The sequence below is a fragment of the Dendropsophus ebraccatus genome, chromosome 1, assembly GCF_027789765.1.
Source record: "Dendropsophus ebraccatus isolate aDenEbr1 chromosome 1, aDenEbr1.pat, whole genome shotgun sequence".
NCBI lineage: Eukaryota > Metazoa > Chordata > Amphibia > Anura > Hylidae > Dendropsophus > Dendropsophus ebraccatus.
In genome coordinates, this window is record NC_091454.1 from 117,387,991 (window position 1) to 117,410,757 (window position 22,767).

The following is a 22,767-nucleotide window of genomic DNA, read 5'->3' on the forward strand; positions in this document are numbered from 1 at the left end:
GTTTATGCTGCCTTGAATGAGAAGTGCAGCCAAAAAAAAAGTCAGAATGGGCAGGGTTTGGGGGGAACATGATAAACAACCTATATTTATCGGTCCCCATGCCTTTGCAGCACTGCGTTTTTCTACTTGACCCCCTCTGGGATTCTCCACCTCTCTACCTGCTATGTCACAACCTGGCTGATGGATACCCTGCTCAGCAAGTCAGGTAAAGGGGCGGGACACCACTGCAGTCACTGACTGGCTAAGCAGGCTATCTCCCACCTTTTCCTGCTGCGTTGTGATGTAGTAAGAAATAGAGAGAATCCAACGGGGGCCAGAATCTCTGTGATGCGGCACTGTAAGGGCACAGGGATTGGTAATTATAGGTTTTTTATTATGTTCCCCACTCCCTTCTGACCCTGTAATTATGAATTGGGCCTGACTACTTCTTTAAATAAGGGCAGCATAAACTAGTCACAAAAATGCAGAACAGAATAGTGTATTACTTACATCATTCTGTTCAGCCATTCTCCTAATATGCAGCTATCTGTCTATACACAGTATATACGCAAAGTATAGGCAGACAACTGCTAGTCGATGGTAAGCAGAGGTAGCTGGTGCTCATGAATATTGAGGACTACAAAGCACATGCATATAATTCAAAGGACTAATTTTCCTTGTTATTCAGGAGGATCTCTCTTAATCAGCTGCACAGGGCAATGTAATTGATACATCATTCTGTTCAGCTTCTCTGTCACTAGTTTATGCTTCCCTTAGATAGGACAGCATAAACTCAATCAGTTTCTTTAACGTTTAAAGTAAACAACAGAATTGTATACTTGTTTTTGTGACTTTAAGTTTTTCATTCTATATTTTGACACAGGGGTGTTACTGCACTTTGAGGACCCTGCCCTACAACTCAGAGATCTTTATTTTGTGGACCCTGAATGGCTTTGTAAAATAATGGCACAGGTTATTATTGGTCTAGTAATGCATTATTTTACTGTTAAGTGTAAATAAGTTAAAACAAACAAACACAAATCTATAATCTGTACTGTACTGTGAGCTTATCTCCTGTTTCCAATAGATGGCATATTGTATGACAATATCAGGACACCCAGGTAAATGTTGGGACTCCCTGCTCCTGGGGTGAAGGGGTTGGAGGGGACACTCAGCTGCCAGGTGCTGCACCTAGTCTTTTAAAACATAACTGTAGTAAGGCAGCTTCACAAGATCGTTGTACAGTTGCTCCTGTCTCAAAAAGATCAGGTAACTATAGATATGCCCATGCAGGATAAGTTTCATTCCGAAGACCTATTGAATCAGAATAAGTCTCATGTAGTGGAACTGACCTGAACTATAGTTACCTGATCTGCTAGTGGCAGGAGAGGCTGTGCACCAATCAGGTAAAGCTGCCTTATTACAGGTACACTTTAACTGTAAGCTATTCTCAGACGCTCTCATGTATTTAGTGTAACATACTGAACCACAAACTGGCAGGAATTTAGTCTGGGTTAGTATATACTTGTATTTTCCATAAAATAATCCTAGAATATACTCTCTTACAGCTCAGTGTTTTGCTGTTCTTCTTTTAGGGGACATTCACCTCACAATATATGTGGCTGGTATATATTAGTATCCCATCAAAATGGATTGCCAAAGCTTTCTGCTGTGTACTGGCAGCATGCTCCTTCGCCATAACCTCAATGTAGCTAAGTAGTGATTATGTTTCTGTCATTTACCGTACCTATATATGCAGCAGACCACGTCCTGCAATGCAGGGCTGTGGAGTCGGTAAGCCGCAGCTCCGACTCCAACTCTGACTCCTGAATTTTATCAGGACCGATTTCGACTCCCGACTCCTGCTCCTTCATAAATGGCCAGTCATATACCAGGGGAGTTATTTATCACACTGGCTCAGCAACTTCTCCCTAATGTCCTACATGATTCTGGGGCAACTTCTGAGGGAATAAAGGAATACTGTATATAAAGCAGCTTCTCCTGTGTGTGCAGTGGATGCAGCCAGTCTCCAGCCTCCATGTCCTGAACAGCTCAGAACTAGACTAGATGGAGCAGGTGGTCTTTTCCTGCTGACAGTCTTCTATGTTTCTAACTAAAGATTAACCATACTTAAAGAAACACTGCTAACAATGCCAGATACCTGTAATATTGAGGTCAGCAATAGTGATATACAGGGGGTCACACATAGTGGTATAGAGGTCACACTGTGATATAGGTCACTGTGGGGGCACGCACGCGCACACATACACACACACACACAGCCTGCTGCAGCCATAGCATACACATACACCCACACAGCCTGCTGCAGCTAAAGCACATACACACAGCCTGCTGCAGCCATAGTACACAAACACAGTCTGCTGCAGCCATAGCACACATACACACTGCCTGCTGCAGCCATAGTGTGCACACACACACACAGCTTGCTGCAGCCATAGCACACACACACAGCCTGTTGTAGTAATAGCACACACACAGCCTACTGCAGCCATAGCACACACACACACCCACACACACACACACACACACACACACACAGCTGCAGCCATTGAACACTGAAGAAAAACACTCAATTTTCTCCCAGAGACAGAGGTTACTGCTACACTACTTATGTCTTCTCCTCCTCCTATATTATACAGGATATCTTCATATTACACTGCTGCTCATATACAGTCATCCAGCATCCAGGAAGAGAACAGCACAGATCTCCCCCCCCCCCACACACACACAATGGACTCTTCCAGCTCAGAAACAAACTGCCAAATAGTGACCAACAACTTTTCCATGACCACCCTTATGTAATAGGGCCAGTGTCCTATTAGAATGTTGCTCATAATATATATTCAAGAGCAAAACTTGTAAAATTCATATCAAAATTCTTTAAATTTTTTAAAGATTTTTTTAAAGCTGGAGTCGGTACATTTTTTTCCGACTCAAGCCAAAGCTAGCTCCGACTCCACGACTCCGACTCCACAGCCCTGCTGCAATGTAAATGTAAATGTGCACAAAGTGGTCACTAGTCATTAAAGTAAACGGGACTGCTCCAATTTTGACAGAATGCTAATGTTTACTGGGCATATGTTGTAAAGTTGTGACATGAATAGGCTAATTACTAGAAATGAATGCCTAAATAGCTAACTGGGTGTTACTAGTGGGGGCATGTCCCTACACTATTCAGTCAAAGGTAACATTGACATAGACATCAGTGTATTTAGATGAAATAGCTATCTACTATCTGCACAAAACATTTGTATAATGTATAGTAAAGGCCTCCTCTTCAGTTAAAGGGGAAGTCTGAGAAAAATGAAAGTTTTCTAGAAGGCAGGGGCAGGGAGGAACATATTTAACGAGCGCTACTTACAGTCCCTGTGCCTCTGCAGCGCTCCCTTACCACTCCGTGCTCCCGCCAGGCTCCAGAATGTCCTCCTTCCGCAACATCATGACTGGATAGCTCAGCCAGTCAGTGACTGGGGCAGGACACCAATCCAGTCACTGACTGCCTAAGCAAACAATCCATGAACTGGGTCCGGTATTTTCCCCTGAATTGGGACTACATTGGAAATCAGGGTTTCCCCTGATTTCCAATGTAGTCCCAATTCAGGGGAAAATAAGAGTTCCAGTGGAGGTCCTGAAGCCTGTGATGCAGCACTTTGGGGGCACGGGGAGAGGTAAGTAGCGCTTGTTTATTATAATCCCCCCCACCCGGAAAAGTTTAAATTTCGACAGACATCTCTAATTTTAACAGTTTCAGTGCCACACTTCTGAATTTTCAATGATATTTTTCCTCTTTTCCTTTTTATTACTTAACTTATTTTATCCTGCTTTTTACCCCCTCAGATTTTGACAGTAAAAGTTGAAGGATGTCAGAGATATCCCAAAGGAATTATCCGCTGTGTAGATGTAGAAAAATTTATTTCCAAGAAAAAAAAGTTCCCTAAAAACTACATTTCACAATATTTAAAGCTTCTGGAAAAGTTTCAGATAGCTTTACCCCTAAGTGAAGAGCAACTACTCATTCCAAGCAGGTATCACTGTTTTACATTAGATTGATTTACCCGTATTTTCCGGAGTATAAGGTGACTGGGCGTATAAGACGACCCCTGACTTTTAATCTAATTGTCAGGGATTTGCCAAATACGCCGGATAATGTTAACCCCTGCCTTACCGCAGCCCTGCTAAGGTCAGACAGAGTTTGGCTGGGTTCACACTACGTATATTTGAGGCTGTATATTTCAGGCCTCATAGCAACCAAAACCAGGAGTGGATTGAAAACACAGAAAGGCTCTGTCCACACAATGTTGAAATTGAGTGGATGGCCGCCATAGAACGGTAAATAACTTCCATTATTTCAATACAACAGCCGTTGTTTTAAAATAACAGCACATATTTGCCATTATATGACGGCCATCCACTCAATTACAACATTGTATGGACAGAGCCTTTCTGTGTTTTCAATCCACTCCTGGTTTTGGTTGCTATGAGGATCTGACTTGAGGACCAAATACAGCCTCAAATATACGTAGTGTGAACATAGCCTTTAACTGCAGCTAAACTAATGAAAAAAACAAACAGTTAACTCACCCGGGCCCGTTCCTAGCCTCCTCGCGTCTTCTCCTCCGCTCCCGTTGCCAGCGCAGCCAGTGTGACGTACACTGACTGCGCTGGGGATGCCCGAAGCTCTCCCCAGCAGCCGAGCGTCTAATTGGAGATGCTTGGCTGCTCGGGAGAGCTTCGGAGGAATGACAGGGGTTTCGGGTACTTCTGGATCCTCCCAAAGCCTCTGTCATTCTTCCGAAGCTCTCCTGAGCAGCCGAGCGTCTCCGATTAGACTTTGGCTGCTGGGGAGAGCTTCGGGCATCCCCGGCGCAGTCAGTGTACATCACACTGGCTGCGTCGGCAACGGGAGCGGAGGAGAAGACGCAGAGAGGCTAGGAACGGGCCCGGGTGAGTTAACTGTTTTTTTTAAATGGTCGCCCCACACAGTGGGGATGCGGGCCATTTTTGAGCCGTCCCCCCACCGTATGGGGCGACTATACCCGGCGTATAAGACGACCCCCAACTTCTGACAAGATTTTTCAGGGTTAAAAAGTTGTGTTATATGCCGGAAAATACGGTATTTATTTATTTTTTGTGCTGCACGTTCATTAAAACTGTGTCCATTTACAACTAAAACATACAAATATACTATATAAAGTATGTAATATAGTATTAGTGAAATAAAATATTGCTTTTTAATATTTTACAAAGCTATTTCATATTTTCTAGTTTATCAGACCACCGACCAGTGATTGAACTACCCCACTGTGAAAATTCAGAGGTCATCATAAGACTATACGAAATGTCATATTTTCCCATGGGATTTTGGTCCAGGCTCATTAACAGACTCTTGGAAGTTTCTTCATACATGTTGTCCGGTCGAGGTCTGCAATATACATTTTAATGCTTGTGTATACTACTGTTTCTAAAACACATTTGTAAGGTCATGTTAACATGGCTTGTAACCATGTGATTTTTTGGGGGGAGTGAAAACCATGCTGCTTTCATGCGAAAAATTAAGTATGCAGTGTCACATATTAAAACCTCATTTCCATTTACTTTAATGGGACACGGGGAATGGCGCTGAAAGTAAGTGACATGCCACTCCTTCTCAGCATAGTTATGTGCAAAAGCTTGCAACAAATTCAGTGGGAGCTTTAGGGCATTCCTACCCCCCAGACCCCCCCTTCCCCAATCATGCCCATGCTGTGTCTCCAAAGCCCCTGTCTCAAGTGCTTGGCCCAACACCATAGACCTACATAGCACTGGAGAGTTATGGAGACACTGCAGGAGCTCGTCTCATAAGGTACAGAATAGCTGTATGGCTGAGAGAAAAATGGGAGGTCACGAATCTCTTTTGGTACCATATTCATAATGGATGCATATTAGAAATATGATTACGCATTTTAAAAAAAAAAATCACACTTTAAGGTGGTGCAAGGCGGGGTGAGCACCAGCCATGACCCTTTGTTATATGTTAGAACCCTATGCCACTTCCTTAATTATTTCTTATTCTCTCCTGTCACATCAAAGTGAAAAGCAGCCCCACTGGGAAGGCAGTGAGGTCAGTGGTTGTTGTCTAGAGGGGTCTCTGACTTTCAACCTTCTGATATAGTGTATACAGCAGCTGGGATTACAGTCTGTCACTACAACACTGGAAACATGGAGCATGTGACTTAGTGGATCTAGTGGGAAGGGAGAGTTAGCTTTATTTCAAGTTACGGTTGCAGAAATTATTTGCAAATGAGGATATGACTGTAAATCCATGTCACTTTTGGCAAATGTTTGTGCGCCACCTGGAGCCCTGCCATGGCATGTTGGGACTTTCCAAACACCAGTAGTAGCCTTTAATGAAAAACTTAAATGTTTTGCAAAATAAAAAAGATAGGGAAGTAACATAAAAAAGATGTGAAATTCTCAGTGGTCTAAAACTTTTTGTTTGTACTTCTTCTTATATGAACACAGAAAGAGTCCAGCGTCCTAACAGGATGTACTGGAGACACGGAATCTACCTAAATTGGTCTCCTGAAGCTTATTGTTTGGTTGAATCAACAAGTCTGCCTGGCAACCCAAATAGTTTTTTGAAAATCACTGTCCCATCCTGTAGGAAAGGTAAATTATATTATTATTTTTTGTTGTTAAGTTGAGATCACACTTGCCAGATACTGTACAAACAGTATAAAAACTTCTAAGTTTTTTTTTTGCAATAATTACTAGTTTGAACAATAAGTGTAATAATGAGCAGAAATCATCCTTGAAGTGTAAATGTATAATCTAACAAACTAAATAAATGGTCCACTAGCTGTTGTAACAATAACAAACTAAAATGTTCACACCTATGCAAAGCTTAGGTTTTTAGTAGGCCATCTTTGGGTTTTTGACAGCAAAAAAGCAGTCTGCATTACAGTAAAAAAAAAAAAAAAGCCGAGCCCACATAAAAGTCAGCTCTGTCAGTGAACCTTTGGATTTATTGAATAACATTGGTCACAGTGTCTTGACTTTTCTTAAGGCCCTATTATTACCTGCCAAATCAAGCAGATATTACCCATGTAATAATGAAAGTAATCAAATAACATCAAACCTGTCAAAAAATAATCTGCTGTCAGCCACACGTCTCCATGTAATTACAGATGTGCGGCTGATGGCTGACTAACATCACTAGGTTGTTTGTGCAACCTTGTCTACACTAACTAATCTAGAAGATTGGCGTGTCAAGCCATGTAAAATTACCTTTATAAACAGAAACCATGACACTAGTGTAGACTGAGCCCTAGCTTTTTATATATCTTTTAATGAAATAGCATACAAACCTGGTAGAACTATTATAAATATTATGGGAAAAACTTAAACTAAAGGACTAAGCACCTGACAAAGTTATAGTTTTTGGGCAAGGATATCTTCACGTGTGCTGTAAAAACAGAACTCTGTATAGATAATACTAGTGTGAACAGAGCCAGATTGTTCCCTGTACATAGGTATGCACTACTAATTGAGCTAATGATATCTTCACTCATTGTAATTTTCAATTTAGGCTGCATTCTGCTGGGACAGGTTGTGGATCATATTGATTCACTAATGGAGGAATGGTTTCCTGGATTGTTGGAAACTGATATTTCTGCTGAAGGAGAAACTTTGTTGAAAAAGTGGGTGCTTTACAGCTTTGATGATGGTCAGGAGCACAAGAAAATTCTGCTGTCTGATCTGCTGGTGAAAGCTGAAGAAGGTAAGCTTCATGTTTGCTTTATTTTTGCTATTGCTATTTGTACTATTTATTCACGTTTTTGCTCATGACTTTGATCAACCAACCTATCAAATCTTCAATCTCCAATATCCTCTATATTTAGGTCACCCATTTATTCTTTTGTTTCCAGTCACAACACTCTTTTATTCAGTTCCTGGCTTTTGGTCAGTTAACTTTTCCTTCTCATGTATGCTTTCATGCTTGAATTTAAGGAACTTAAAGTAGCCAAGACTAGGCTTGTAATGCTTGAAATATCCTTACTTGTTAATATTTTCCATTGCACATTTGTCAAACAGGGGACTTGTTAGTGAGTCCAGAAGATCCAAGATCTACAATTCCCATTTCCCAAATTGCTCCTGATATTGTTCTTGCTGATCTGCCGAGAAATATAATGCTAAGTAATGAGGAACTAGAATTTGAACAGACTCCTGAATATTTACTCGGTATGTATATCATGATTTAATATTTAAATATTTAACCCCTTCGAAACAGAGCCCATTGATGCACGGATGTCCGGGTCAAATTAATACAATGCTGGTCCCCATTTTCTAAGAGCCATAGCTCTTTTATTTTTCCACCTACAGGGCTGGTTGGGGTGTCATTTTTTGCAACATGATCTCTAGTTTTTGTTAGTATCATATTGGTGTAACAGAAAAGTTTTGATCGCTTTTTATAAAAAAATTTCTGATATATAATTTTAAAAAAATCTGCAATCTTGGTGCTTTTTTTTTTTTTCCCGTTTACGTCATTCACCTTGCAGGAACAGTAATGTAATATGTTAATAGATCGGACAATTCCGCACGCTACGATATACAATATGTTTATTTATTAATTTGTTTTAAATATTTTCAGTGTTATAATGGGCAAGGAGGTATTTTAAACTTTTACTGGGAGGGGGTATAAAGTTTTTTTTTTAATAGTTTTATTTTACAGTAAAACATACAATCATTAGATTGCATGTACTGATCTATGCTATGCCATCTATGCATAGAGCCTGCCTAAGAGCAAACTCTATGCATGGATGACCGATTCGACAGGATTGAGGTAAGTGACTTACCCCTGCCCATCGGTACAAGCGATCGGGACCCTCACAGCATGGCTGCGGGGTCCCAATCACTCAGTGACATAAGCTTGTCATGTAACTGAGTACCTTAAATGCTGCGAACGTGGGATTGCAGCTGCCTCTCATTATCTTCAGCCCCGGACACACTGATGTGTGCGGGACCGCTCTCACTGCAGCGGTCCCACACTCATCAGTCAGCGCCTGAAGTCAGGAACGTATATATACATTCCTACTGCATGGGGTATGTGCAGTAGGAACGTATATATACAGATTACTGACGTGAAGGGGTTAAATATCATGATTTCCAACTTTCTGTTCTTCTATAAAGAACCATAGCAACAACTATGTTCAGATTGATGTATACCTATTATTATTGCTGCTAAAGCAGTTCTCCATGCACTCAAAACACTGCCACTTCTGGCACCTTTTCCTGCATTGGGGTGAAAGATTCAAGGGGTAGTGCAGCGCTAAGAAATTATTCACAAAATAACACACATTGCAAAGTTATACAACTTTGTAATGTATGTTATGTATGTGAATCGCCCCCTTCCCCGTGTTCCCCCACCCCCGCACGTGGACCTGGAAGTGTAGTTATCATACATACCTGACGTGCGTCGTCCCCGCCCCCGATCTTCTGTCAACGATGTAATCTTCGGGTGGGCGGCCGAATCGCTGCAGCCGTCCCTGATGCCGGCAGCCCTCAGCATAACTGCTCAGCCAATTGCGGCTCAGCAGCTGATGACGCGCGTCCGCAGCATCAGGTACGGCTGCAGCGATTCGGCCGGCCTCTTGAAGATTACGTCGTTGACAGAAGATTGGGGACGACGCGTGTCAGGTATGTATGGTACACTAGACTTCCGGGTCTACGTGGGGGGGGGGGGGGGGGGACACGGGAAAGGGGGCGATTCAAATACATAACGTACATTACAAAGTTGTATAACTTTGTAATGTGTGTTATTTTGTGAATAATTTCTTAGCGCCGCACTACCCCTTTCAGTTTCCTACTCACCTCCTCTCAGCTGGATTAAAAAAAAAGTATACTGTATTTCAGTGTTTTCATACTCCTGTAGTGTTCTTCCCTATGGCTCTGCATTTGTGCAGCAGATTTTCATTCTGCTGTGATAATGTAGCCCCTGCCCACTTAACCCACAAGCTGCCAGGGTAATACATTACCTGTCCACGCTGCTGCCTGCTTCTCCGACTCCTGGCTCCCTGGGGTCCCTCTCAGCCAATCAGTGGCTGTAGCAGGACAGCGCACTGATTGGCTGAGAGGGATGCCAGGGAGCCAGAAGCCTGAGAAGCTGCGGAACTAGTGAAATCTGCTGGGATACTGTAGGTGTAAAGTGTACAATGTGGAAATGTATGTTTAATGTGATGTGCTATGTATGTGTGATTTGCATACTGTGTTTGTTGTGTATATTATACAATTATAGGGGGATTCATCATTCCTGCATCCAGTGTACATCAGCAAAAAGTTTAAATCTACTGGGCAGGCAGAGGGGGTGGCATATACGAATAAATCATGGTGAAAATATACACCAGCTCAGAGCTAGTATAGAAAAAATTGACATAAAATTTGCCATATTTACGGAGAGGCATGTGCCTTTCATTAAATCAGGCATGAGGGGCATGTTTCTATATGCATGTGTGTTTCTATATGTGTAAGTGCATAGCTATCTTACTGTGTGTGTGTGTGTGTGTGTATATATATATATATATATATATATATATATATATATATATATACACACATATCGTAGTGTAATCCTGTTTTTCTGTGTCAAAAAGTCAAAGATTTTTGCTTCATTATTTTATTGCGCAGAAATTTTCGAGTTTTTTTTGGTTTGACATTGGATCAAAAAATGTGTGCAGCAGTATGAAATCTTATATTATCTGAATTATAAAGTAAACTTTCCTGATTTGCCATAACTATATGTGTATAATAAGTGTACATCAGCTCTCTACAGCCTTATTTGTAAATTTTCAGAGCAACTTTGTGTTAATTTACCCAAATTTATTATGCCACGTGCAACTTTTGTAAATTATGCAAATGCCACATAAATAGGGCTACTGGTACATGTACTGCACATGATAAATTCTTCCCATAGTATGTACTGTTTGTAATATATGTTTGTAATAATCTAAACAATTATATATATTTTTTTTTATAATAATAGTTTTTATTCTCTCATAATATTAATGAGGTAATGCGGTATTATAGTGGTAATGTAGTGCCTCTCTATTGCTGATGTGATGAGGGACATAAGGATATGCTGCTGCACAGCTGCTGAAGGAAACCATGTGATGCCCGGCAGCCATCAAGCACATGTAAAATAAGACACGTGTACAATACTTGCCAGATGGATGGTTGCCGTAACAGCTGCAGTGCCTGGAGAGCAGCATTGTCCCCCCTTGCCCAATGTCCAGTATTGTAGAAAAGAACGGCACTATACATCCCCGATAAGTCCTTCTTACACTGTTTCAGAATTGTGGTTATCCACCTGTATGTGAGAAACCACATAACAATTATTAACCATGTAATGTAAAGATCAGTGATAAATGAGAAAATAAATGTTTATCTCTGACCTTGAATAACTGATTATTGCAATACTGTACAAATTGCCAGGATATGTTGCTTTTCAACCGTTAGGATCCCAAATAGAGGACCATGCACTTAATTTTATATGGTAAACTTTTACTAAATGTTAATCACCTAAAAAAACAAAACCAGCCATTTTTGGGCCATCAAAAAGTAAAATCAGACCAAAATAATGTGTGTAAAGCCCAATTCCCATCTGTGTGTATGTATGATTTCTACTGCTTATCTCAGGTGTGTATTTTTATTGAATGGTGGTCACTGTATAGGGGTAATAGAGATCTTTAACGTAGTAGTTTTTATTCAGGAATAGTAATAGTAATGATAATATTATTACTTTAATATTTAATTTCAGAGGTCATAAAGTGGTGGTACTATTTAGAAACATAAAAGATTGTCGGCAGAAAAAGACTACTGGGTCCATCTAGTCTGCCCTTTTAGTATTTTCTTTCTTATCATCTTAGGATAGATATATGTTTATCCCAGGCGTGTTTAAATTCTGTTATTGTAGATTTACCAACTACCTCTGCTGGAAGTTTGTTCCAGGTATCTACTACTCTTTCAGTGAAAAAATATTTTCTCATGTTGCTTCTGATCTTTCCCCCAACTAACCTCTCACTGTGTCCTCTTGTTCTTGAGCTCAGTTTTTTACTAAAAACACTCCCCTCTTGAACCTTATTTATTCCTTTAACATACTTAAAGGTTTCAATCATGTCCCCCCTTTCCCTTCTTTCCTCCAGACTATACAGATTCAAATCCTTAAGTCTTTCCTGATATGGTTTATGCCTCACACCCTCCACCATTTTTGTAGCCCGTCTTTGGACCCGTTCTATTTTATCAATGTCCTTTTTTAGGTGAGGTCTCCAGAACTGGACACAGTATTCCAGATGTGGCCTCACCAGAGCTCTATACAGTGGGATCACAATCTCCCTCTTCCTACTGGTTATACCTCTAGCTATACAGCCCAGCATACGATTTCCTTTCCCCACCGCCTGGTTGCACTGGTGACTCATTTTAAGGCTGTCAGATTTTACTACCCCTAAATCCTTCTCTTCTGAAGTCTTTTCCAACACAGTACTGCCGATGTGATACTCGGATAGAGGATGCCTCCTCCCCAAGTGCATTATTTTACATTTGGTAACGTTGAACTTCAATTTCCACTGTTTGGACCACTTATCTAGCAAAGCTAAATCATTTTCCATATTACTGACACCTCCAGGAATATCAACCCTATTGCACAATTTTGTGTTGTCAGCAAACAGACAAACTTTACCTACCAAACCTTCTCCTATGTCACTTACAAACATATTAAGGCTGGGTTCACACTATGTATATTTGAGGCTGTATTTGGTCCTCATGTCAGGTCCTCATAGCAACCAAAACCAGGAGTGGATTGAAAACACAGAAAGTTGAAATTGAGTGGATGGCCGCCATATAACAGTAAATAACGGCCATTATTTCAATACCACAGCCGTTGTTTTAAAATAACAGCAAATATTTGCCATTAAATGATGGCCATCCACTCAATTACAACATTATGTGAACAGATCCTTTCTGTGTTTTCAATCCACTCCTGGTTTTGGTTGCTATACAGCCTCACAAATACAGCCTCAAATATACATAGTGTGAACCCAGCTTTAAAAGAATAGGACCCAGAACATTAGGCTTTACAATGGCATTTTAAGTAACCTTGCTGTTTCTATAATGACGTTTGTTCTTTAACCCCTTCAGGACCAGGCTAATTTAGACCTTAAGGACCAGAGCCTAATTTTCAAATTTGACCAGTCTTGCTTTATGTGGTTATAGCTCTGTGATGCTTCAACATATCTAAGCGATTTTGAGACTGTTTTTTGTGACATATTGTATTTTATAATAGTAAAATTTTGTTGATAAACTTAACCTATCATTGTGAAAAAATAAAAAAATTTTTTTTTTCAAAAATGAAAAATTTGCATTTATCAAAATTCTTAATTCTGTGCTTGTAACAAACGGTTTTATTTTTTTTAATTCACATTACCAATTTATCTACTTTATGTTGGCGTCATTGGCGATGGTCTTTTTTTTTTTTTTTTACTTTTGTAAGGTGTGAGAGAGCTTAGAGGGTTAGCAGCAAATTTAAAAGTTTTGAGGAAAGTTTCCAAAATCTGTTTTATTAAGGACCAGTGCAGTTCTGAAATAGATTTAAAAGAACTTTGTTAGAAACCCCAACATATCACCCCATTTTAAAAACTGCACCCCTCAAAGAATAAAAAAAAATATTTGTAACATTCATTAACTGTTTGGTTAGGGTCACAGATACAAATATAAAATGAAAGGACAATTTGAAAATTACAATATTTTGTGCAATATTCAATTTATCATCCTTTTTTTAAATAAAATTGCAGGTATTAATTGAATAATTCAACTAAATATTCATTACTCCATTCATGCAGTTTTTAAAAATATCCCATATGTGGCCTTAGTGGGATTCCTGTGTCACAGAAAGGCCTCAGAAATAGAGGATAACCATATGGATTTTGAGGGCTTGCTTTTATTACAGCGATTTTCAGGAACCATATAGGGTTTGCAATGGCACAAAAGTGCCAAAATCTAAGAAACAACTCTCAGAAGACCCCATGTTAAAAAAACTACACATCTTAGGGAATTCATCTATAAGCATAATGAGTGTTTAGATCCTACAAGTATTTAAAGAAAAAAATTAAAATTAGGCAATAAAGTGAAATATGACATTTTTTCTTATTAACTGAGCTTGTTTTTTTTTTTAAGAAGCAGCCCTTTCAATAAAAATAAATAGATAAAAGCACCACATAATGTATAAACAAATTTCTCCCGAATAAAAGAACACCCCATATGTAGACCTAATATACTGTTTAGGCACTCGGCAAGGCTCAGAAGGGAAGGAGCACCCTTGAGCATTTTCAGCACAGATTTTGCTTGAATTTGATTGTGCTGCCACACAGCAGGACTGTCTGCACCAGGAAGCAGAGGACCAGGCAAGCAGGGGGGGAGATCGCACTGTGTTGGGGGTGATCAGAAGTGTTTTTTTTGTGTTCCTCTCTCCTGTCGCACACAGATCCACACAGTAACTGTCTCAGAGAAGAAGTAACAAAGTAATGAGCTTCTCTGAAAAAGTAAACAGCGCCATCTGTGCATCTGCGCATGTGCTTGAGTTTCACTGACCAATCACAGCGATCGCTGACATGGGACAGTGCTGATTGGTCCTGTGTCCGTGAGCAGGCTCTGCCAGTGAGCTCTGACAGTAGCAGTTACCAATCTGTCACTGTACAATTTGTTACAATGACAGATCAAAGCAGAGACGTACTGGCACGTCCATATGCAGCAAGGCATGTTTAAAGCGCAACTATAATTTCAGTAGCCGAAAAATGAAATTCCTCAAATAAAAAGCCCCCGTGTTACCTTTTAAAAAGAGCCCTAAACTGCGTTGATAGCATGTACGCTCGCTGAGATATCCCCAGTTGTTTGGCTCAGAGGAATAAATGAATTTTTCTTCTGGCTGACTGAATGTGGGCGTGGCCTATCCCTCATCTCCCTGGCTGGCTCCCTCCAGTCACTGACCAGCACCTCAGCAGATGTATCACACATAGCAGGATTAGATACAGCCCCAGCAGATGGTATCACACACAGTGGGATTAGATACAGTCATCTGCTCTCATTACACTGTAGGATAATGTCAGCCATGGAGGTGGGGGCACCTGCTACAGACATCTGATAGTGAATGTTATATGTACTATGGAAGGACTACAAGCTGTGTTGTCCTGGGACTTGTAGTCCTCCCCTCAGTGACTCACCCACTCTCCCTCATGCAGTACATTGGCTGGGTCATGGCTGGGATGTGCCTCCTTGTTGAAGCACTGAGTACTTGTCCCTCCATCCAGCTCTTCCCCTGCGCTGCTCCTCACACACAACACCCTCAGCTCTGCTTAGTCACCTCTGTGAGGGGAGGGGGGAGAACGTGCTGCTAGGAGGTGAGGGGAGGAGGGGGGGGAGGTTTTGTTTATGTGTGTGTCAGGGCTGTAATCTGATCCTTCTGTCAGAGTCCGTACACTCAGGACGGATCTGCAGTGAGGGGGCGTGTCCAGCAGGAATGCAGAAATAAGTTAGAGCCAGACAGAGCTGTAAGGGCATAGTCAGCCTTATGTATTTAAAAAACAGTTCATTTTAGGTTATTAATGTATATTGCAAAAAGTCTTATCATGACCTAAGCTAACTAAAACTGAATGGTCAAAATATTTTATAGTTGCGCTTTAAATTGGACGTGCCAGTACGTGATTATGCAGGAAGGGGTTAAGGTTCGGAAACAGTATAGAAGTTATATTTCAAGGGGTATTCAGGGCAAATGGAAATTTTCCCTTACTGCCTTCCCTTGCATTAAAACAATAAGGCTGTGTTTCTACATTCTCATTCGGAGTGCCTTCTGAACATGGTCTTAGCCACACTCCCATTTGCTCCCTAATAGCCACACAATATTGCTAGGTTATTTTCTGTGTGACCTGAAAACCCTTTTAATCACTACATAAATATAATATTTGTTGTTTTGGTGATATGGTATAACAGTGTTGTTTAATAAATAGTATGCATATAAACGATGGAGGCCCCACTTTGATTTTGTGTTGAGTATTGACCCAAAAGTTCACATAATCAGGGATTCGCAGCCAATTTATTACTTGAGACTTTTTAAAAAGTCAGTATCAGGTGAATATGCTTGCACGATTGCACGATTTTTGCGCCTTTTTACTCAGATACATTTGCTATGGCAGTGCTAGATTTTAATAAATCAGTCAAAAAATATTGGACCAAAATATACACCAATCCTCATTAGAAGAGTCACACACATTAGTCTTCTTAGTAAATGTTTCCCAAAATCCTTCACTGGAGAGTACTGTACATATCAACAGGTAGTTTAGACATAATAGTCGGCATTTAACACAGTTTTATGTATTCTTCGTATATAATCATGTTTTGTAGGTGATGGTGGCTTTGGATCAGTCTATAGAGCTGTGTATAAAGGTAAAGATGTAGCAGTGAAAATTTTCAACAAACATACTTCCCCAAGACTTTTAAGACAGGTAAGCAATCTACTTAACCTATCTGTCATCATAACCATTTTCTCTTAAAGTACATATTCAACAAGCTATACATTTAATACATTACTTATGCAATCTTAATGTAATAATGATGCAGTAGGTATTACATTTGTACCAAGTGAAAATAAAACCTATTCAAATAAATGAACATATACAGTTAATTTGCCACTTTTTATGTGGTTTTTCATCCTTTCCTGCTGCTTCTTAATGCAAATTGTCTGCTCTTTTGTCTTCAGCCCAATGTCCTGTCTGGTGTACATCCTGTAATATAGGATATAGTCCAGTTCAATGAGTTATTCTAATGATTATGTTCAAGAATACAGTACACTGGATTTATAAACTTGGTTTAAGATTGTGCAAACTATTGCTAGATTTGATAAATTTGGTGCAGCCTTAGGGTGGTATTACACGGGCCGATGGGGGCTCGATAATACCTGTAAACGAGCAGCGATCTGCTAGATCGTCGCTCGTTTACTGGACTTAGTACACAGACTGATAATCGTTAAACAAGGGCTGCAGGGACATAGTTACCGATGTCCTTGCAGCCCTTGCTTAACTATATACAAGACCTATCCACGTTCCAGGGCTGCTGCTGCGGTCTTCTTCTCCACCGGTCCCACGCACTCTAACTTCAGAGTGGCCTGTCAGCTGACTGTGATTGTCCAGCGGCCTGTCAGCTGACTAGCCACTCTGAAGCTAGAGCGCGCGGGACCCGGGGAGAAGAAGACCGCAGCAGCAGCCCTGGAGCTTGGTTAGGTAATGTATATCGTCAGGCAAGGGCTGCAAGGACATCGGTAACGATGTCCCTGCAGCCCTTGTTTAACGATTATCAGGCCGTGTAATAAGTCCAGTAAACGAGCGACAATTTAGCAGATCGCTGCTCGTTTACAGGTATTATCGCTATTACACGTAGCGGTGCGCGGTCGGCGCCCGACGAAAATAGGTCCAAACCTATATCAACGATCAGTCGATGTTGCATTTATTACATGGAGCGATAATTGGCCTAATCGGCCGAATCTAGCTGATTCGGCCGATTATCGTTCCGTGTAATAGTACCGTTAGACTATTTTAGTTCTAGTCTTAGGCCTGTCTATGTGAACTTGAGGTTGAGAGGATGGCACATCTTTGCACAATGTGTCACATTTTAGGCCATTCCCTTTTGCATGTAAAGTCACACCTCCTCAGTGACGCCATGCTAAATAAGGTGAAAAGAGGGTCTAAAACACATAATAAATGAAGATGCTCCTGTGTGCCTCAATATGCACCAAAGATTGCTCCAAGTTATGACATGTAAAAACTAAAGAAATTTGATAAAGCTCAGCCACTATGTTTGCATGGAATTATTGTCTCATCCAAGCGCTGTTGAAAAGCAATGTCATCTAATCTCTAGGGATAGAGAATCAAGTCTCCATAATTCCATCTATAGAACTCACTGCTTCTCACTGAATGCATGCATACTCCTAAACATGTGGCATGAAATAGCATAGGTGCTATGAAGTATTTTTCTTAGAATAGCTAGTTCACAGACCACATGCTGCGCAGATTCCAGTTTGGATGGTGTTTTGTGACCTCTGAAAATAATTTTTCCATCACTACATGGAAATATCCATTGAATTCTACATTTGCTTATTGTTGTTTGAAACCAATTTTAAAAAACACACACTCAAATCTACTTGATCTGTTTTATATATATATATATATATATATATATATATATATATATATATATGTATATTTTTTACTACTTTTACAGGAATTGGCAGTACTTAGTCATCTCCATCATCCCAGCCTAGTGTGTTTACTTGCAGCTGGTGTCCGACCTAGAATGCTAGTGATGGAACTTGCTCCAAAGGGTTCTCTAGATCACTTGCTTCAGCAAGACAGTAGTAGCCTGACTCGAAGTCTGCAGCACAGAATAGCTCTTCATGTTGCTGATGGGCTAAGGTAAAACAAAAAGTTATATTTTGTATATTTGAAAGTGTTTTTTTTTTTTTTTTGCAGAAATCAATTGTACAAGTGATTTTAGAAAATTCTGTAATAGGTTTTTTAGGCAAAAAAGCCTATTTCTCAAAAAGCTGTTTTGCAGCGCCCCCCCCCCCCTTATCTGTTCATTATCAGGCAAAGCCAACCACATTACAGAGGAGTAAAGTGAAAATGGGTTTGTTGAGTCCATTATAACCTATAGAAGGGGGATGGGAGAGCAGAGAAGCAGCTGTACAGTTTGTAGACTGTCTGGGCGCATAAAACGCTGGATTCAGAAGTCAGAAAGGTCAGTGCTTACCTGGGATCTTGGTGAGAGAAGATTGCAGGATGTAGTCTTTTGAAGTTCTCCTTTTCTCAGTGCTTATTCACCCCTCCTCGACCCCTCCCCTCTCTATAGAGCATAATGGACAAAAATCCTGCTTCTTCTGAAGTGAGGGGGCAAGGAAACTGATACTTACTGTGCTTATGTGAATACCATTTTTGGTAATCATTTCTGGTATTTCTTTTTTGGTGTTTTTCACATTACAAATCATGCAGTTCATTTGTTCTTTAAGGATGTAAAAAAAAATGACACAATTAGCCATTTTTAAGCAGGGAAAAAAAACATTGAATTGCTATGGAATAAAAACACCACAAACTGCATGAAATCAAAATCAACTTGCTGTAGAGATTTCTGCATTTTGAAAAAAAATGCCACTGACCCAAGAAACATACAATATATAAAAAAAAACATACCACAAGTGAAGCATTTTGTGTATGTTTCATATTTCCTAGTAGTATTCAGCTTACATTTGTCTACAAAAAAAACCCCGCAAGTATTATTTTTGGTTCAGTTGCATGATCAGCTACATAACTTTCACATAGTAGGTCATCCAGTATTACTTATCCTGTGTGTGTATAGATATTACTAAATTGACAACCATTTACTGTTTGTTACCAGTTAGAAGGTATCAAAGCTGACAGTACCAGACAGTGCTGGGATCAGCCTTTAAATGGTAACACCCAGCTTGCTCTTTAGTCGTACATTTCTAGTAAGCATAACATAAATGGCAAAACTCAGAGCTATATAGGAATACAGGAAAAAAAAATCAATAACGCTATTATGTCATAGGGAAGTATTTACTCAAAGGGGTTTTTCAGGATAAGAAAAAGCACAGCTACCTTTTTGTAAAAACATCACCACCTCTGTCCTTAGGTTGTGTGGGATATTGCAATTCAGCTCCATTCACTTAAATGAAACTGAGCTTTAGAAGCTACTCTGCAGCTTACGGAACATACTAGTCATGGCTGCAGCAGTAGCTATACAAAGCAGAAAAAGAAGTTTTATTGTGCCACGCGAGGCAGGGAGTGGGGCGGCAAGTAGTCATCTGGGCGGGTAGCTGCCCGTGACAACTCATGGCTGTCTGCCTGTCGGGTGCAGTGCAGGGATGATTGACAGGCCGAGAGGCAACTAATGGGTCTCTCTGCCTGTCAATCATTCCTGAAGAGCACACTTCTTTTTGCTTTGTAAAGCTACGGCTGGTATGCTCCGCAGGCTGCAAAGTAGATCTACTGTATACTGGGCTACTGGGAACCATATAAGCCCAATCATGCTGATTGGTTCCCTACAATGAGCTAAACTTTTTTTTATTGTATAAAATCTAGCAAATATAGCAATTTTTTATGCAAGTTTAATACAGATTGTTCTATTGTTTCCTTCACGGTCTGAATTTGTGTCTGGGTTATAATTCTTGTTCACATAGTTCAGTTAATGCTTTATTTTTGTCATAGGTGTCTACATTCATCAATGATCATTTATCGAGATTTAAAACCCCACAATGTTTTGCTGTTCACTTTATATCCAAACTCTGCAGTTATTGCCAAGATTGCTGACTATGGCATTGCGCAATACTGTTGCAGAATGGGGATTAAAACTTCAGAAGGCACCCCAGGTAATAAGGACTGCATTGTTATACAAACATTGTTAAAATGCTGAAAAGTGTGACAAATACCTAACATTCAGTATTTTTCTTTTTTTGTTTTTTTTGGGAAATGTTTGATTCTTATCTGTCTTGCACCACAAACAATTGAGAAGATGAAAGTGTGATTCCATATTTTTCCTGCATGTAGTGGGATAGATTTAGCTATAGGAATATTTTAGCAAAGGTTTTATATTCTATAGGAATATTTAAGTCTTGGTTTTAATTTTTTTCATTTAATTGGATTACTGATTAATTTAATTTCCACAGGATTATTACCCTAGGCCTCACTACATGACTATTTACCAAACAGTACAGTTTATTTTTTTTATGTTGTGGCTCTCCCAACCAGCTTAGTGATACTGTCTTCTTCCTGTGCTGATATTATGTATAATAGAAACAGATCACTGATCTCAGGGAGATCAGCCAAAGATAACACTGCCAGCTTCTAGTTAAAGCGCTCAATACAGTGAAATCTTAGGTGCATTGCTCCCTGGAAAACATGAATAATCAAATATGAGCCCATAGAGGCTAATTTGAGAGTCCCAAGACACAGGACTAGCCAGATATCCCATCCGGGAAAGCCCCAGCCAAGGGGTGGCTCCTGAAGAAAAACCGCCATATTAAGTCACCCTATATTATGTATAATAGTCCAGGCAGGCCATGCAAGAGGGATACTAATGCTTCAATGGCCTGTCCATATATCATTCTAAGTCCTGTGCATATTTACATAATTCAGGGGAGGCTCAGCCCTGTCATCCATGTAAGATGGGATTGTCACAAAAGGACTTGTGACCAATATAGACAGGCACTGAGCAGTTAGTCTTTCCCTCTCGCCCTATGACGGCACCCATGGAGAGGTCCACCTCCCGCTCCTCTGGACAGGAAACAGTTCACTGGATCCATAAAAGAAGAGACCGCCCCTTCATCGCCAGTTCTGTTTCCTGTCCTTTGGAGCAGGAGGCAGGAGGTGGTTCTCCCACCTCTCCAAAGGATCCATCATAGGAAGAGGGGAATGGGGCAACCGGCTTACCTACCTTACTGCCGACATCCCCGGCGGCGTAAGTCTTCTAACGAAGCAGCTGCCAAGACTGGCTCTCTCCCCAGCACCTGTCAGATGGACGACCTCCGGATCCTCCCTGGCTCTCCGGTCAGCGGCCACGCGTCCTCCGGTAAGCAGGCGGTCCTAGCACTTCCGGGTTGCGGGACGCGCGCGTCGACGTGGTGACGTCACGTGCGTCTGACGTCCGGGGACGCTCTGACTGCTTCCGGGGAGGGGTTCCGGCGGGGCCGTGCTCTTCCGGGCCACAGGCTTGGGGCCTGTCAGGTGAGCCTATCCTGGCACGATCCGGAGAGGGTGTGCTGGCGCGCGGCGGAGGGGAGGAGCCAGCCATTCCTTGGCGCCGGATTTAAAAAGGGGAGCCCAGCAGTCATCGAGGTGGCGTCCACGCTGAGCAGGTATTTCAGCAGGCTTCTAGCTGTGCACTCTGCATTTTCAGCACGTTCCCGGCTGCCAATCTCTGCATTCAGCACGCTCCGTGCAAACTCTGCAGACACATCTACTTCCAATGGAAGAGCGCGCAGATAATCCTGAGACCCCTTCTGAGACTCAACCGGTATGACAGGGGCTAACTTGGTACCCTCACAATATTTATGATGCTTTGAGAAAACTAAATGCCAAATTTGCTGCCTTATCCAACTCTGCAAGGCGTACAGTTTGGCTAAGGGACTGGAAAGGGGACATTACTTCAAAGGCAAAACTATGTGCCGTACCCTGTGAGGGGGAATTTCTCTTTGGTTCCACCCTTGATGCAGTCCTTGAGAAAGCTTCAGATAGAAAGAAGGGCTTTCCAGTGGTACCCCAGCCTCCCAAAAGTAATTATAGGGGCAGAGGTAGGGGTGGTCAGCGGGGAGGACCTTCAGGTAGAAGGGAATGGAGGACCTCTAGAAGGGGTAGAGGGCTGTTGTTCAATGCTGCTGATTCTGCCAAAAAACCCAATCCCCAATGACGCCAGGCCCCGGTGGGTGGTCGCCTTTCGCTATATAGCCAGGAGTGGGATAAAATATCATCCAGTAAGAATATTTTGAACACAATAAAGGATGGTTTAAAAATTTCGTTTGTGTCCCCTCCAGGCAGTAGATTTGTCACCACTCAATTCCGGGATCCAGAGCGTCAACAGGCCATGGAACTTGAGGTGCAGTCTCTCCTGGATAAACAGGTATTGGTCGCTGTACCAGCGGAAGAGAGGGGAGCAGGCTTCTACTCCACTCTCTTCCTGGTCAGG

General features: G+C 41.1%; 1 protein-coding gene across 1 annotated transcript in view; it reads left to right on the plus strand.

Annotated features, from left to right (window-relative positions):
• Positions 1 to 22,767, plus strand: part of LRRK2 (leucine rich repeat kinase 2) — a 150,975-nt gene that overhangs the window by 95,931 nt on the left and 32,277 nt on the right. Inside the window, exons 34-42 of the mRNA XM_069977268.1 lie at positions 863 to 951; positions 3,838 to 4,025; positions 5,266 to 5,420; positions 6,502 to 6,648; positions 7,568 to 7,759; positions 8,074 to 8,220; positions 16,423 to 16,523; positions 18,295 to 18,485; positions 20,295 to 20,455. Coding sequence (XP_069833369.1) covers positions 863 to 951; positions 3,838 to 4,025; positions 5,266 to 5,420; positions 6,502 to 6,648; positions 7,568 to 7,759; positions 8,074 to 8,220; positions 16,423 to 16,523; positions 18,295 to 18,485; positions 20,295 to 20,455 — 1,371 coding nt within the window. The remainder of the gene's footprint in view (positions 1 to 862; positions 952 to 3,837; positions 4,026 to 5,265; positions 5,421 to 6,501; positions 6,649 to 7,567; positions 7,760 to 8,073; positions 8,221 to 16,422; positions 16,524 to 18,294; positions 18,486 to 20,294; positions 20,456 to 22,767) is intronic.